General features: G+C 45.9%; 1 protein-coding gene across 1 annotated transcript in view; it reads right to left on the bottom strand.

Annotated features, from left to right (window-relative positions):
- The window catches only part of LOC126418498 (uncharacterized), a 90,036-nt gene that overhangs the window by 12,629 nt on the left and 63,723 nt on the right, over window positions 1-13,684 (bottom strand). Inside the window, exon 6 of the mRNA XM_050085284.1 lies at window positions 4,287-4,495. Coding sequence (XP_049941241.1) covers window positions 4,287-4,495 — 209 coding nt within the window. The remainder of the gene's footprint in view (window positions 1-4,286; window positions 4,496-13,684) is intronic.

Below are 13,684 nucleotides of genomic sequence, written 5' to 3'. Positions count from 1 at the left end.
CGTAGGTGCAGCGAGGGTCAGTGAGGATACCGTTAAGATATGAGGCACGGAGTTCGACTTGTTGACGTTGTTTGCCAACGTGTGGGTGTTAGGACGAGTGGATAAAAAGGAGAAGGAACGCTTTCCAATCCATTGTTCACTTTATGGGAAGTGTGTGTCACAGTCCCAGGGTTTTTTGGTCTGTAGGAGGAGGTGCTGCAATCAGGATATCTCACATGTAGCCAATGGCAACCAATACTAGTGGTATGTTGTAGCAATTATCTGTGCTTTGTAGAATGTAAGGTGACACTGGGACTGTGTTATGTGATTGTAACAATTTTCATTAGGGCATAGTTCCAATATTGAGATAACATGTGAATGATGTAGATCTTGCTGGAGCTGAGAAAACAGAAATGTGGATGGAATGTTATGCTGCTGCTTTCTTCTGATGTGTTACGTGGTGAACCAAGGTTAGGTATAGGTTTTAAGCTAATGTTTTGGGGTAGCCAAAGACAATGTAGAATTGGGTTTTCTAAACTGGATGTCTTTGATGTTTTGGATGTGACACAAGAAACTTTTGGTATGATGACGGTAAATTTGACTGGATAGTGTGGAAAACTATGGTTCTGAGGATGGTGGGGATACAATGCATTGAATTGTTGGGATGAGGATGGTAAGTTTAGTGTAGTGAATAATGCCTTTACATTGCATTTATCAGGTCACGAGAGTTAGGTCCGTGTAGATGATACAGTTGTGCAAGGATTGCACATTTGGGAGCTACCAGTATGCTGGAGTAAGTTGAGTCAACGACTTCTGTTAATCAGTAGAACGAGAGATCGGTCCAAGTTGCCAATTTTTACTTTTTGTTCATTCGGTGAGTTATCTGTGTGCACTGTAAATGTTCATAGCACATTTTTGACACCTTCGAAAATGTTATGACGATTTGAAAATGGACCTTGGCAGAAAACTAGTCATCGAATGAATAAAAAGTAAAAATTTGCAACTTTGACTGGTTTTTCGTTTTACTGATGGGTTGTTTTGTTTGTAATTGGGATCGGTCGGTTGGTTCTCCCATTCTGGGTCAGGCAGCCGTCACATAAGAAGCATTTTTGAAATCTGTAGGCTTGTGGTTGCAGTTCATTTGGTTCTGCACAATAGGAGCGATAGCAAATAAAGGCTCTGTTACTGATGTGACGGTCTGTTGTGGGCGAGGGTTAGGTAAAAATGTGAGAAAGGTTTGGGGTATGTGGATGCTGAGATGGGAATTTAATTTCTGCGTGACACCTTCCACTGCGTGTGACGTTCACCAGCCTGGTTGACAGCGGTGAAAAGCAGTGGAGTAAAAGAGACTGAGGTTGAGTGGGACTGAGGGGAATTGAGCGAAGCATTGATTCCAATGTTTTGTAGGTGGATCGTTTCGAAATCATGGTTTGTGCAAATTGTAACGATGGAATCATTTCTAAGAATTAGCTACTGGATGTTTAGTCTTGCTAGTACGTTTTCAAACTGGGCTCTAAGGACATACGCGTAAGCAATTTAGTGGATGAGTGGTACTAAACAAAAGAGTAAGTCATTGGAGAGAGATTTAGAGAGGAAATGGGTGTGGAGTGAGTGCACTTGGTACTACGAGATATATCTTCCTTTTTTCGTAGGTTAGCAGGTGTATGGAGGCTGAGTCTTTTGTTAGAACCGACCGGAGTGGCCGAGCGGTTCTCGGCGCTACAGTCTGGAACCGCGTGACCGCTACGGTCGCAGGTTCGAATCCTGCCTCGGGCGTGGATGTGTGTGATGTCCTTAGGTTAGTTAGGTTTAAGTAGTTCTAAGTTCTAGGGGACGGATGACCTCAGAAGTTAAGTCCCGTAGTGATCAGAGTCTTGTTAGATTTGGTGTCTGGATAGCACATTTTCAGGGATCTCAATGGACAGTTTGGAATCTTCTGTGGGAGGGTGGCTGTGCTCTAGCAGGTGATTGGTGCATGAGAGCAGATCTTCAGCTTATACCTAGACACAGCGCTTTCCTGCAGCCAGACGCTGATGCTGGCGGTCGCTTGTTTACTCTGCTGAACCCACACCGCGGGCGGCTGCGGCTCGTCGCACTGGCACTGCCGGCAGCCACGGCGTCGCTCGCTGTTAGCCGTGCTCGACGTAGGGGTGCTCGACTGTATTCTCCTCACAGGAGAAACAGAGAGTAAGGAGACAGATGGAGCCAGGTTCCTTCAATACCGCAGAACAGTATTCCTGAATCTGAGTTTTGATACGACCATCACGTGACAACATAGTAATTTCTTCCGAACAGCGATATCCATTATAATCCGCTGAAAATGTGAACGGCTTTTAATTCTCAAAGAGGCGCCCTGATGCAGAAAACGTCATTCCCTGCGCCACTTGCCGCCCACACAGTACGGAAAACTTCTGGGGATTAAAGACAATAGCAGCTTTCTGTGCGCCAGCACGTAGATCGTGGCCGCTGCCATTCTCAGCAGTTGAAATGAGTCCTAATTTTTGACGTCATAGTGTTAGTGGGGCCGGTCATTCGGATCTGACAAAAGGTATCCACATTTGCCTCAGGGACTTGTCGCCAATTAGGTTCTAGTTCTGCTGGACGGTGATGCGTGAAGAATTAAGCAGTGAAGCGCCAAGGTTTTAAAGTGTCGAGGGCAACTCGTTTGGACAGGGGCGTTGTAGCAGCCTGCTGGGTGTCGCAAGCCATCCGCGGCATAATCACGTGTCCGGACGACATTCGTAACCGCTCCTCCACCCCCCGCCCCCACCCCCCCCCCCCCCACCCTCGTTCGTTATCTCGACCAAACTGCCACGATCTGTGCGGTCTCTCTGAATTATGACGACAGCTTTCCCCTAACGTCAGGCTTAACGTCAGCTAATTGTCCACACAACTCTGTAAGGTCTTCTAGCTGCTCACTCTGTAATATCTTGTCGCTACTCGCCAGTATTTAAAGGCATTCAAACATTAACTTCAGCTCACACATTTATTCTCCGCGTCGATTACAAATTCAGCCATAATTACACCCTACAGAGAGCAGTACAAACAGATAAAGTAGCAGTCTCTTATTCCCCGACACGTCCACTTGTTTGTATGTGGCAGTTTTATGCTTCTAAGTGTCTGCAGTAATTTGTCTGCTGTAGCATACAGTCCCCTAGAACTTAGAACTACTTAAACCTAACTAACCTAAGGACATCACACACTTCCATGCCCGAGGCAGGATTCGAACCTGCCACCTAAGCGCTCGCGCGGTTCCAGACTGTAGCGCCTAGAACCGCTCGGCCACTCTGGCCGCCACAACAACAACAATATTACAGTTTGTAGTATTAACATTTGTAAGCACAATATTAACAATTTACCTTGAACAATTAACTGTTCAGTCACAAATCGAAATATTATTCGTAAAAGAAAATTAGTGGGCACGAATAATATTATACCGGGATCGTATATGAGACATTTAGAACACTACACCAGTTACAGCATTGAGAAAATATTAATTTGTCTTTAGCCCTTACGCTACCAAAACGAATCGTCGTTTTTAAAACAAGTCCCATATGGGTCTAAAAAAAACTACATGTACAGAGCTTTAGATTGCTTAGAGAAGGTACAAAGGAACACTTTATGTGACACACGTGCACGAAGGTTTTACCTCCACTGATGTTCATAGACGGTGTTCAACATGGAGTGCGATGAATACCCTTTTGCAGACGTTGCTCGCCCCCTGCGGGAGGGAGACGAGTTGCTCGGTGTACCGGACACAGGCAACCAGCTCACCTGCAGTGTCTGCCAGTCAGGCTGAGGCTGTAGCCGGTACACCCGCGAGTTTCGAGTGTGTTATGCTATTATTAGCACCCAGTTGCCACTTGAGTTTCATCTCTAAAACATCATTCGTCACGCTTCAGTTTGAACACAGTCTCCGAACATCACTGGCGTTGAAACCTTTGTGGACCACTAGCGGGGAGAGGGAGCACCTGTGACACTTGCGCCACGTAAAAATTTATTTCTTTAATCTTCTTTAAACACACCAGAATTTTGTGTGCATACCCTTTTTTACTCCCAGCATAATGAAGGAATCGATAGTACATCGAAATGAAGTATTTAGCTTGTAAGAGATCCAGATGGACAGTGGCCAGCCAGTCGCAAAACTGACTTCGGAAAGAGCACCGCTGATTATCTTACGTGACATACGAAATAATGTAGGATGTAAAACTAGATATTCAGAAGCATATTTGAACCTCATTCCTGTAACAACTGGACAGTCGTCACTGTATAAGCATGAAGTGGATAGGTCCGAGTGTTAAACTTACCCATAGACTCGAAATAAAGATCGAAGAGTGTATCTAGGGGATCGGCTGCAGTAAACCAGTAGACACGGTAGAAGGAGTACAGTGCGTCAGCGACTCGGAACATGTGCGACGATTCTGGCTGCCGCTCCTCGCACAGCGCACTGAAGTCGTCGTGGAAGAAGACGTTCCACGGCTGGTAGAGCAGGAGGCGTGGACTCAACAGCGGCCGCCTGTAACACACGAGGAGCGAGGTTGAAAGCTAATAAGTAACCGCCAACAGTGTACGCGAGAATGTAAAAGTATCCACAATGGATTTACACTCAGCAGTGCATTAGAAATTGCCTGTCAGATGAAAACTGAATGCCACACTGGGACGCAAACTTGGAACATTTGCAGAGTTTAAAGCAAGCATAGAAACACAACAAACAATCGCAAACCCATTGGCTTTTTACACTACTGACCATTAAAATTGTTTACACCACGAAGATTACGTGCTAGAGACGCGAAATTTAACCGACAGGAAGACGATGCCGTGATATGCAACTGATTAGCTTTTCAGAGCATTCACACAAGGTTGGCGCTGGTGGCGAAGTCTACAACGTGCTGACATGAGGAAAGTTTCCAACCGATTTCTCATACACGAACAGCAGTTCACCGGCGTTGCCTGGTCAAACGTTGTTACGATGCCTCGTGTAAGGAGGAGAAATGGGTACCATCACGTTTTCGACTGTGATAAAGGTCGGATTGTAGCCTGTCGCGATTGCGGTTTATCGTATCGCGACATTGCTGCTCGCGTTGGTCGAGATCCAATGACCGTTAGCAGAAATCGAATCGGGGGGTTCAGGAGGGTAATACGGAACGTCGTGCTGGATCCCAACGGCCTCGTATCACTAGCAGTCGAGATGACAGGCATCTTATCCGCATGGCTGTAACGGATCGTGCAGCCACGTCTCGATCCCTGAGTCAACAAATGGGGACGTTTGCAAGACAACAACTATCTGCACGAGCAGTTTGACGACGTTTGCAGCAGCACGGACTATCAGCTCGGAGACCGTGGTTGCGGTTACCCTTGACGCTGGATCACAGACAGAAGCGCCTGCGATGGTGTACTCAACGACGAACCTCGGTGCACTAATGGCAAAACGTCATTTTTTCGGATGAATCCCGCATCTGTTTACACCATCACGATGGTCACATGCGTGTTTGCTGACATCGTGGTGAACTCACATTGGAAGCGTGTATTCGTCATCGCCATACTGGCGTATCACCCGGCGGAATGGTATGGGGTGCCATTGGTTACACGTCTCGGTCACTTCTTGTTCGCATTGACGGCACTTTGAACAGTGGACGTTACAATTCAGATGTGTTTCGACCCGTGGCTCTACCCTCCATCGATCCCTGCGAAACCCTACATTTCAGCAGGATAATGCACGGCCGCATGTTGCAGGTCCTGTACAGCCTTTCTGGATACAGAAAATGTTCGACTGCTGCCCTGGCCAGCACATTCCCCAGATCTCTCACCAATTGAAAAAGTCTGGTCAATGTTGGCCGAGCAACTGGCCCGTCACAACACGCCAGTCACTACTCTTGATGAACTGTGGGCATGGGCAGCTGTACCTGTACAAGCCATCCAAGCTCTGTTTGACTCAATGCCCAGGCGTATCAAGGCCGTTATTACGGCCAGAGGTGGTTGTTCTGGGTACTGATTTCTCAGGATCTATGCACCGTAATTGCGTGAAAATGTTATCACATGTCAGGTCTAGTATAATATATTTGTCCAATGAATACCCGTTTATTATCTGCATTTCTTCTTCGTGTACCAATTTTAATGGCCAGTAGTGTAGTATTCTAGCTCATCCAGATTTCAGAGCACTTTAATGAGACACTAATTTTAACTATTTATTGCAGAAAATTCACTCCGTTCTGTGCTGCTGTATCGCACGAAATGGTTTTAGATGTAAATTAGACACATCAAACTCGAGAGCTGCAGCGCTTGCAGCAGGATACATTTTTTTCTAGAAAACAAGAATTTCCCATGCATTCCAAGAAAATGATCATGTGATTTTCGTGTTAAGGAGATGAATGACTTGTTCAAATTTGTAACAGTTTAAGGTAAGTTGTCCAGATTTCTGTTGACTTAACTGTATACTTAATCAGTGTGTATTGTACACACCTGTTCACCTATGGGAGAATTTTAAAATCTGACGTGAGCTGAAGCGAAACCTTCCACAATACCACATGCAAATGGCCCAGAAGCCGAAACTGCAGCCGGCCGCTGTAGCCGAGCTTTTCTAGGCGCTTCAGTCCGGAACCGCGCTGCTGCTGCGGCCGTAGGTTGGAATCCTGCCTCGGGCATGGATGTGTGTGATTTCCTCAGGTTAGTTAGGTTTAAGTAGTTGTAAGTTCTAGGGGACTGATGAGCTCAGATAAGTCCCACAGTGCTTAAAGCTATATGAGCCGAAACTCCAATTGTAAAATAAATAATTTTTACAGTCAGTGGTGAATGTGACGTCGATACACATCCAGCTAGCCAGGCATCAAGCGAGACCCGCCCTAACAGCACGCCGTCTGTCACGGGAGCTGCAGTGCAAGGACACCGCAGTGAGCAGCGGCCTCGGGGGTTGCTTCCTGGACGAATTCTCACTCTGCAGTGGAGAGCGCACACCCCCTGAAACGCCGGGGATCCGACACACGTCTCTAGTCTGCCAGGGAGTTTGGTGTCTGCAGTAATTGATGTGACAGCCGCGATGTAACTCTGACGGTACATTCACGTCTGTCGACAGACCTCGTCTTTATGTGAGAGCTCTGCTTCCAGCTGGCCTACAATCTTCATACGCAAACAGATCCACTTATTCAGTCCCTTTCAGCTAACCCACCGGCTAAGGCCAGAGCGATATGATAACTCAAGGTATTTCAAATCCGTCTTTCCAACTACCAAAAATATGTGTTTATTTCAGAATACGTGTTTTATCAGTTGTGGCGTTTTTATGATGTTTCTGCTTACACTCGTAAGTCGCCGTCTAGAGTTTCACACTGCTGTGTTTGATATATCCGCAGCTTGATTTGCAGAAGTACTACACAAAAAAACGCACCATACAAATGTTTGTTTACTTGGTTGTGAGCCATTAGCTGGGTCTCGCTTCGTGAGTGGTTGGCTTAGGTCTCTCGTTGAGTGGAAGTTATCATACAGCAATTGTTGGGAGTAAAATGTGGTTCTAAGGTCAGTGTTCTGTACATCTCATGATGAGAATGGAACCCTCAAAATCTAGCATAAGATATTTTTTTCCTAATCAGTCTGACTGCCCCTAGAACTTAGAACTATTTAAACCTAACTGAGGACATCACACACATCCATGCCCGAGGCAGAGTTCGAACCTGCGACCGCAGCAGCAGCGCGGTTCCGGACTGAGGCGCCTAGCAACTGCATTCCCTATGGCCCTTCAACGATGGAAAGTTTACATACTGCCACATACTCCTTGTAGCATGGTCCTCGATTATCCCTGTTACGTGAGAACAGCGTTATCAACTAAAGGATGAAGCAGTATGATAATGAGTTCCGTGTCCTATCTGGGTCCCCAGTTTCATCGGAAAGCAATCCGTCTCTGAGCCGTGGAAAAAAAATTGCTGATCTGAAGAGCGCGCCACAGCGCGTAGTGTGAAGCAGTCGCCCTCCGTTTCTGGCGGTGGCGCAGCTGTGGCAATCGCAGCTTTGGTGTCTCCCTCTGGTGGGAAAGGGAAAAGGTAGCCTGTTCACGTGCATTTAAGGGGCGCTATGAGCTCGGCAGGGGGTCAGTCTGTCAGTCTCGGCGGGTCTGGTCAGTTGGTCAGCCGGATCAGTGTGGGGCAGTCAGTGTCTGTCTGTCGTCCGGAGTGCCAGTATGTGTTAGACCGCCAGTCTGCTCGTGTTTGTTCAGGCAATGGTCATTGGCAGTTGGATCGATCGGTTGGTCGGTCGCGCATTGGGACACAAGATGACTGGTCCGTCTTGAGTGTCGGCGCATGTGAGGTCGCCACGTGAGTCCAGTGGGCCGCACCGTACAGCGAGGGGTAGTGACTTCGCGGTCGACACGAGAGCAGCAGGAGCCAACCCACGACACCGGTCTGGCCGGCGCGAGCTGCGACGCCGTCAGACGCGAGATCGGCGTGCCTTCCTGCGTCCGTTGAAGCTGCTGGCAGCGGACGGTTCGGGAGAGCGTTTTGGGGGGTGCTGCGCCAGGTCTTCGCTAGAAATCGCAGTTATTAGAAGTTAAGGGATTCGTGATATGTTGTTTCATTTACTTGTTAAATTCTACTTGTTACTTGGTCAGTCTCTCGTCCCCAGCTTGCTCGTCTCTCTCCCGTCCGCATTTGTTGGGCAGTTAGTGTTTATCTTTGTGTCTGTCGGTCTGCCGTACGTTAATAGCTGCCTCTGTCATGTTTGTCGAATTCGGTGTTAACGAATTTATTGCTTAAGGTGAAAAGGCCGAATTTTTGAAATATGTTTTTATCTTGCCTATCATCTTGATAGGCGGTATATGTGTAATGTAGAGCATGTTTGTATATTTTACGTAAGACTGCATTTCATGGACTTTTATTTAAATAGTCATTTTAGTATATAAAGTTGCCACCCTTCCACCGTAAGAGTTCTTTTAAAAACAAGTTGCACTTTCGGTGGCAAATAATTTTAATGTGAGTGTTTTGTACCGTTTCCATCCCTCCTACGGGGTGCATAGTTTATGTGTTTGTGTGAGTTGTTAAAATTTTTAGTTTAAAGTAATCTGGTGTGTTGTAGATTTGCACCAGTGTAGTCTTTCAGAGGTTGTTGTGAGCGGTTGTGACTACGGCCGTGTTAAAAGGGAGCGACAACGTTCTCAGCCCGAAAGCTCATATTGTCAAAAAATTTTTTTTGTTATTTCTGCCTCTGAATAAATTGTAAGGTGATATTTACAGGGTGCTTTCTGATTATAATTTTAAATCTGTTTCAAAGAAAGAAAAGGGCTTTTAGGAATAAATTTCCATTTATTGAAATAATTTAACTGGCAACTACTTCCACGCTCACCTAGTGTGATTAAATGTGTTAATGTTCTTGATGAATCGCTAGTAAATAAAGTAAATTCTTTAAGAAAAGATTTTGAAAGTAAATCCACGATTCAGTCTCAACATATGTTGCGCCACGGTGTTAAGGCTCGCAAACCATTTCCACGTAGCGTATGTGAGCGCGCTGTTCTCCTTGGATGTACAGTACCACAAGTACTCCACTAACGAGCTAGGACTCAATCAGTGCTGTGATGAAATTCGTAATTTGCATTCCTCAGATGGAGGAAAAAGGTCCATACTGACAATCGTCTAAATAATCACTATACAGAGATTCGGTTGGGGAAGATTTTCGGGAAAGAGATGGTTTTAATGTAATAGATCTGTACATTCCATAAGGCAACCAAAGAACGGATTTAATGCAGGAAGGAGGCAAACGTACAGTCTCCACTAAAACAGAGACCTCGAACCTTCCGGACAATCTGTCAGTGTACTAGACAGCAGTAATGATACAATACTGACTACCATATTCAGATTAAGAGCACATGCGTTTGCACACACAAGTGCCAAATCAACAGAAGACGCAATGAACACTCGTCACAGGGACCTGGAGTTTCTACAAGCTCTGTGTAAATGCGCGGCTGACCACTACCACGGAAGACAATCGTCGTCAGTTTGAGTACAAGAAGGGCAGGGGCCAGTGCGCCATCCACGGTTTCGGCTTGTACTGATGGAAGATATCGTGCGACTCCAGTAATTAAGTGCACTGGCGAAATTCAGAGATGGCCTACTGTAAATGGTGATACGTGAACTACAGAAGACGAACGAAATGGCACGCTGCCCGAACTAGAAGGGCGGTACCAAAGCCCCACCACTGCCGTCGGAGCTCTGTGCCCCTCCCATGCATCTCCGATTTTCGACTTTGTGTTGACACCCAACAGACACACTGGTCCGTATGAATAAACAAGTGGACATTCTCTGGAGAGGATTCTCAGAGCAAAAGAACATTCTCCGGGAAAGCTCACATGATTAAAATATTTGAAGCTATATTCTCTGACGAGAGTTTTCCTTGTCACTACCTCTGTTCCTTATCGAGGCCTCAGTGTGTGTAGTCTGTCCTGTCTGGCACGGAAAACAAGCGTAACGTTAAATTTCAGCTCGCAACGTTAAATTTCAGATCATTCCATGTAGGCTTGCTCAAACAGGAAGAGGCGCACTAACTTTTTTACACATTTTATGTGCGCCAGCAAATTATTAAGACGATTACGGACAGTTTACGAAAATGCATTTTCTTGCGGTGTTACCGAATATTCGACATGCGGAAAACTTTTCTATCACTGAAGTTTGGTGAACACATTATGCGAACGAAATCTTGAGACTACATGACCTGTTATATACTCCAAACTGGACCTATACCAGAGTTCTGTGACACGAGATTATTTTGGTTAAATACGGCGCACAACATTGTGCTCGCTTATCAAGTACGGAAGCGGTCGCGAAAAACAGATCGCTAGGTTGGGTAATAAACAAGTTATTAATGTATCTTATCCGCCTACTTATTTCTTACATAACAAAGTATAAGACTTACGGTGTGAGGAGACACGATGGTGAACATTTGGAAATCCCTGTGACGCGGTTGTTTGGTGTAGGCCAACACCTAAGATTTCTCGTTCCTCAGTCTGAAAACTTGGGTCTACTAAATAGCAACAAATTTTTTTTAAATTTTCACTTCGTTTGAAAGGTCTTCCCCTCTTCTTTCGTGATTTTCTGGAGGACAGTTCGCCAGGCAGTTAAAGTTCTCATTGTTAAACCTATATAAAGGTCTGCAGTTTCTCTCTTCAGCACTTTGTTGGGCTACATATATCTTTTTTTGCATTCCAAGCAACACGAATACTGCAGATACTGCAAAAAAGTCGGTAAAACTTAACCTCAACAGAACTTACTCAGCTCTAAGAATGCTACAGAGCTCACTTTAATGTATTCCGTTTGTAAGAAGGTCCTCCAGTTTTATTCACACGAAATCGGAGAGCGTTCTTTCTTTTGATCAACTTCCCTCACCCTTTTGCTCACGTTGACAATATTTTCGGATGTAGTATATCCTCCGACTCGCTTTGATCATGCAAACCTGAAAATGTCCTCCCAAAAGTTCGAGTATGAAGTATATTCTCCATTTTAATGCTACGACCCACTACGCTACGCCACCACCTCAGCTCTTTCACCTGCACTCTCTTAGTAGTTCTTCACCGATAATCTCCCACCGTTCCCCGTACTCTTCATTGTTTTACCACTCACAAAGAGGTGTGATTAGGCAGCTCCTTCGCCACTGCCACCATCACCATCACAGTCACCCACTCCGTCACCAGCAACGTTGCTGACTCCGTCACCGACGCCACCACCAGCCCCACACCCGTGACTCACCCCATCGCCCGCACAGACGCCACAGCTGGGAGCTGCAACCACACCCACCACCAGTGTACAGTCATCGCCACCGTCACAAACTCCTGTTAATGGTCCTTATCTACACCCAACTAGGGCCACCTATCACTCCACAAACGTCCATGCATGTCGTCATAAGACAAGAGAAATGAAATAGAGCACCATTCCACAGTAAATCAAACGAAAAAAGATTTTACTACATTCATGTACATGAAAGCAATAATTCAACTATCGTCTTCTACATCTACAACTACGTACATTATCCGCAAGACACACTGCGGTGCGTAGCGGAGCGTACGCTGTACCACAAGTGGTCGTTTCCCCCCCTGCTCCACTCGCAGGTAGAGCCAGGGAGAAACGACTATCTCAATATCTTTGTATGAGCCCTAATTTCTCCTGGTCGTTACCACAAACGTATGCTGGCGGCAACAGGATCATTCTTCAGTGAGCTTCAAATGCCTGTTCTCTGAACTTCCTCAACAGTGTTCTTCGAAATGAATGTCTTCTTCCCTACAGTGATTTCCACCTGAGCTCTCTAAGAATATTCGTAACACTTGCAGACTGATCGTAGCTACCGGTAACAAATGTGCCTGCTCGTCTCTGAATTGCTTCGATGTCTTCTTTCAATCCGTGCTATACCTGGTCTCCTTTACCGATGAAGTGCACTTTCCTAAAATTCTCCCAATGAACCGAAGTCAACCGTCCTCCTTCCCTACCAGAATTCTCACATGCTTATTCCATTTCATATCGTTTCCTAACGTTACGCCCAGACATTTAAACTACGTGATTGCGTCAAGCAGGACACTACGAATGCTGTATCCGAATATTTTTGCTTCTCATCGGATTTTTTTTTTTTTTTTTTTTACACTAAGACCCAGCTGCCATTCATCACACATACTAGTAATGTTTTCAAAGTCGTCTTACATCTTTCTACTGTCACTCAATCTCGACACCTTGCCGTACAACGCGGAATCATCAGCAAACAATCGAAGATTGCCGTCCACCCTGTCCACCAAATCATTTGTGTACACAGAGGACAGCCGCGCCACCATCACACTTCCCGGGGGCGCCCCTGACGATACCCTTGCCTCTGATGAACACTCGCCGTCGAGGACAACATACTGGGGTCGATTACTTAAGGCGCTACAGTCTGGAACCGCGCGACCGCTACAGTCGCAGGTTCGAATCCTGCCTCGGGAATGGATGTGTGTGATGTCCGTAGAACTACTTAGACCGAACTAACCTAAGTTCTAGGGGACTGATGACCTCAGAAGTTAAGTTCCATAGTGCTCAGACCATTCCAGACGTCGAGAAATATGGAATCTGCCTGCTGCCCTTCATCCGTGGTTCTCATTATATCATGTGACAAAAAAAAGCAGGTATCGTTACGCACGACCGATGCTTTCTAAAGCTGAACTATTCGGTCTCTAGGAAATTTTTTACATTCCAAGTCAGGATATACTGTAGAATTCTGCGAGAAAACGATGTCAAGGATATTAGTTATATTTTGAGCATACGTTCCTTTACACTTCTTGTACGCAGGAGCCAACCTGCGCTTTTTTTCCAGTCGCTTGGTGTGGTGTCACCGCCAGACACCACACTTGCTAGGTGGTAGCCTTTAAATCGGCCGCGGTCCGGTAGTATACGTCGGACCCGCGTGTCGCCACTATCAGTGATTGCAGACCGAGCGCCGCCACACGGCAGGTCTAGAGAGACTTCCTAGCACTCGCCCCAGTTGTACAACCGACTTTGCTAGCGATGGTTCACAGACAAAATACGCTCTCATTTGCCGAGACGATAGTTTAGAATAACCTTCAGCTACGTCATTTGCTACGACCTAGCAAGGCGCCATATTCAGTTACTATTGATATTGTGAATCATGTACCGTCAAGAGCGACGTTCATCATTAATGGATTAAAGTTAAGTATTCCACCAGCTACGTTCGTTTTTCTAAATTCTAATTTCCTTGT

This window comes from Schistocerca serialis, chromosome 9, assembly GCF_023864345.2.
Source record: "Schistocerca serialis cubense isolate TAMUIC-IGC-003099 chromosome 9, iqSchSeri2.2, whole genome shotgun sequence".
Lineage (NCBI taxonomy): Eukaryota > Metazoa > Arthropoda > Insecta > Orthoptera > Acrididae > Schistocerca > Schistocerca serialis.
Note: the sequence above shows the minus strand (reverse complement) of the source record. Positions and strands in the feature narration are given on the sequence as shown.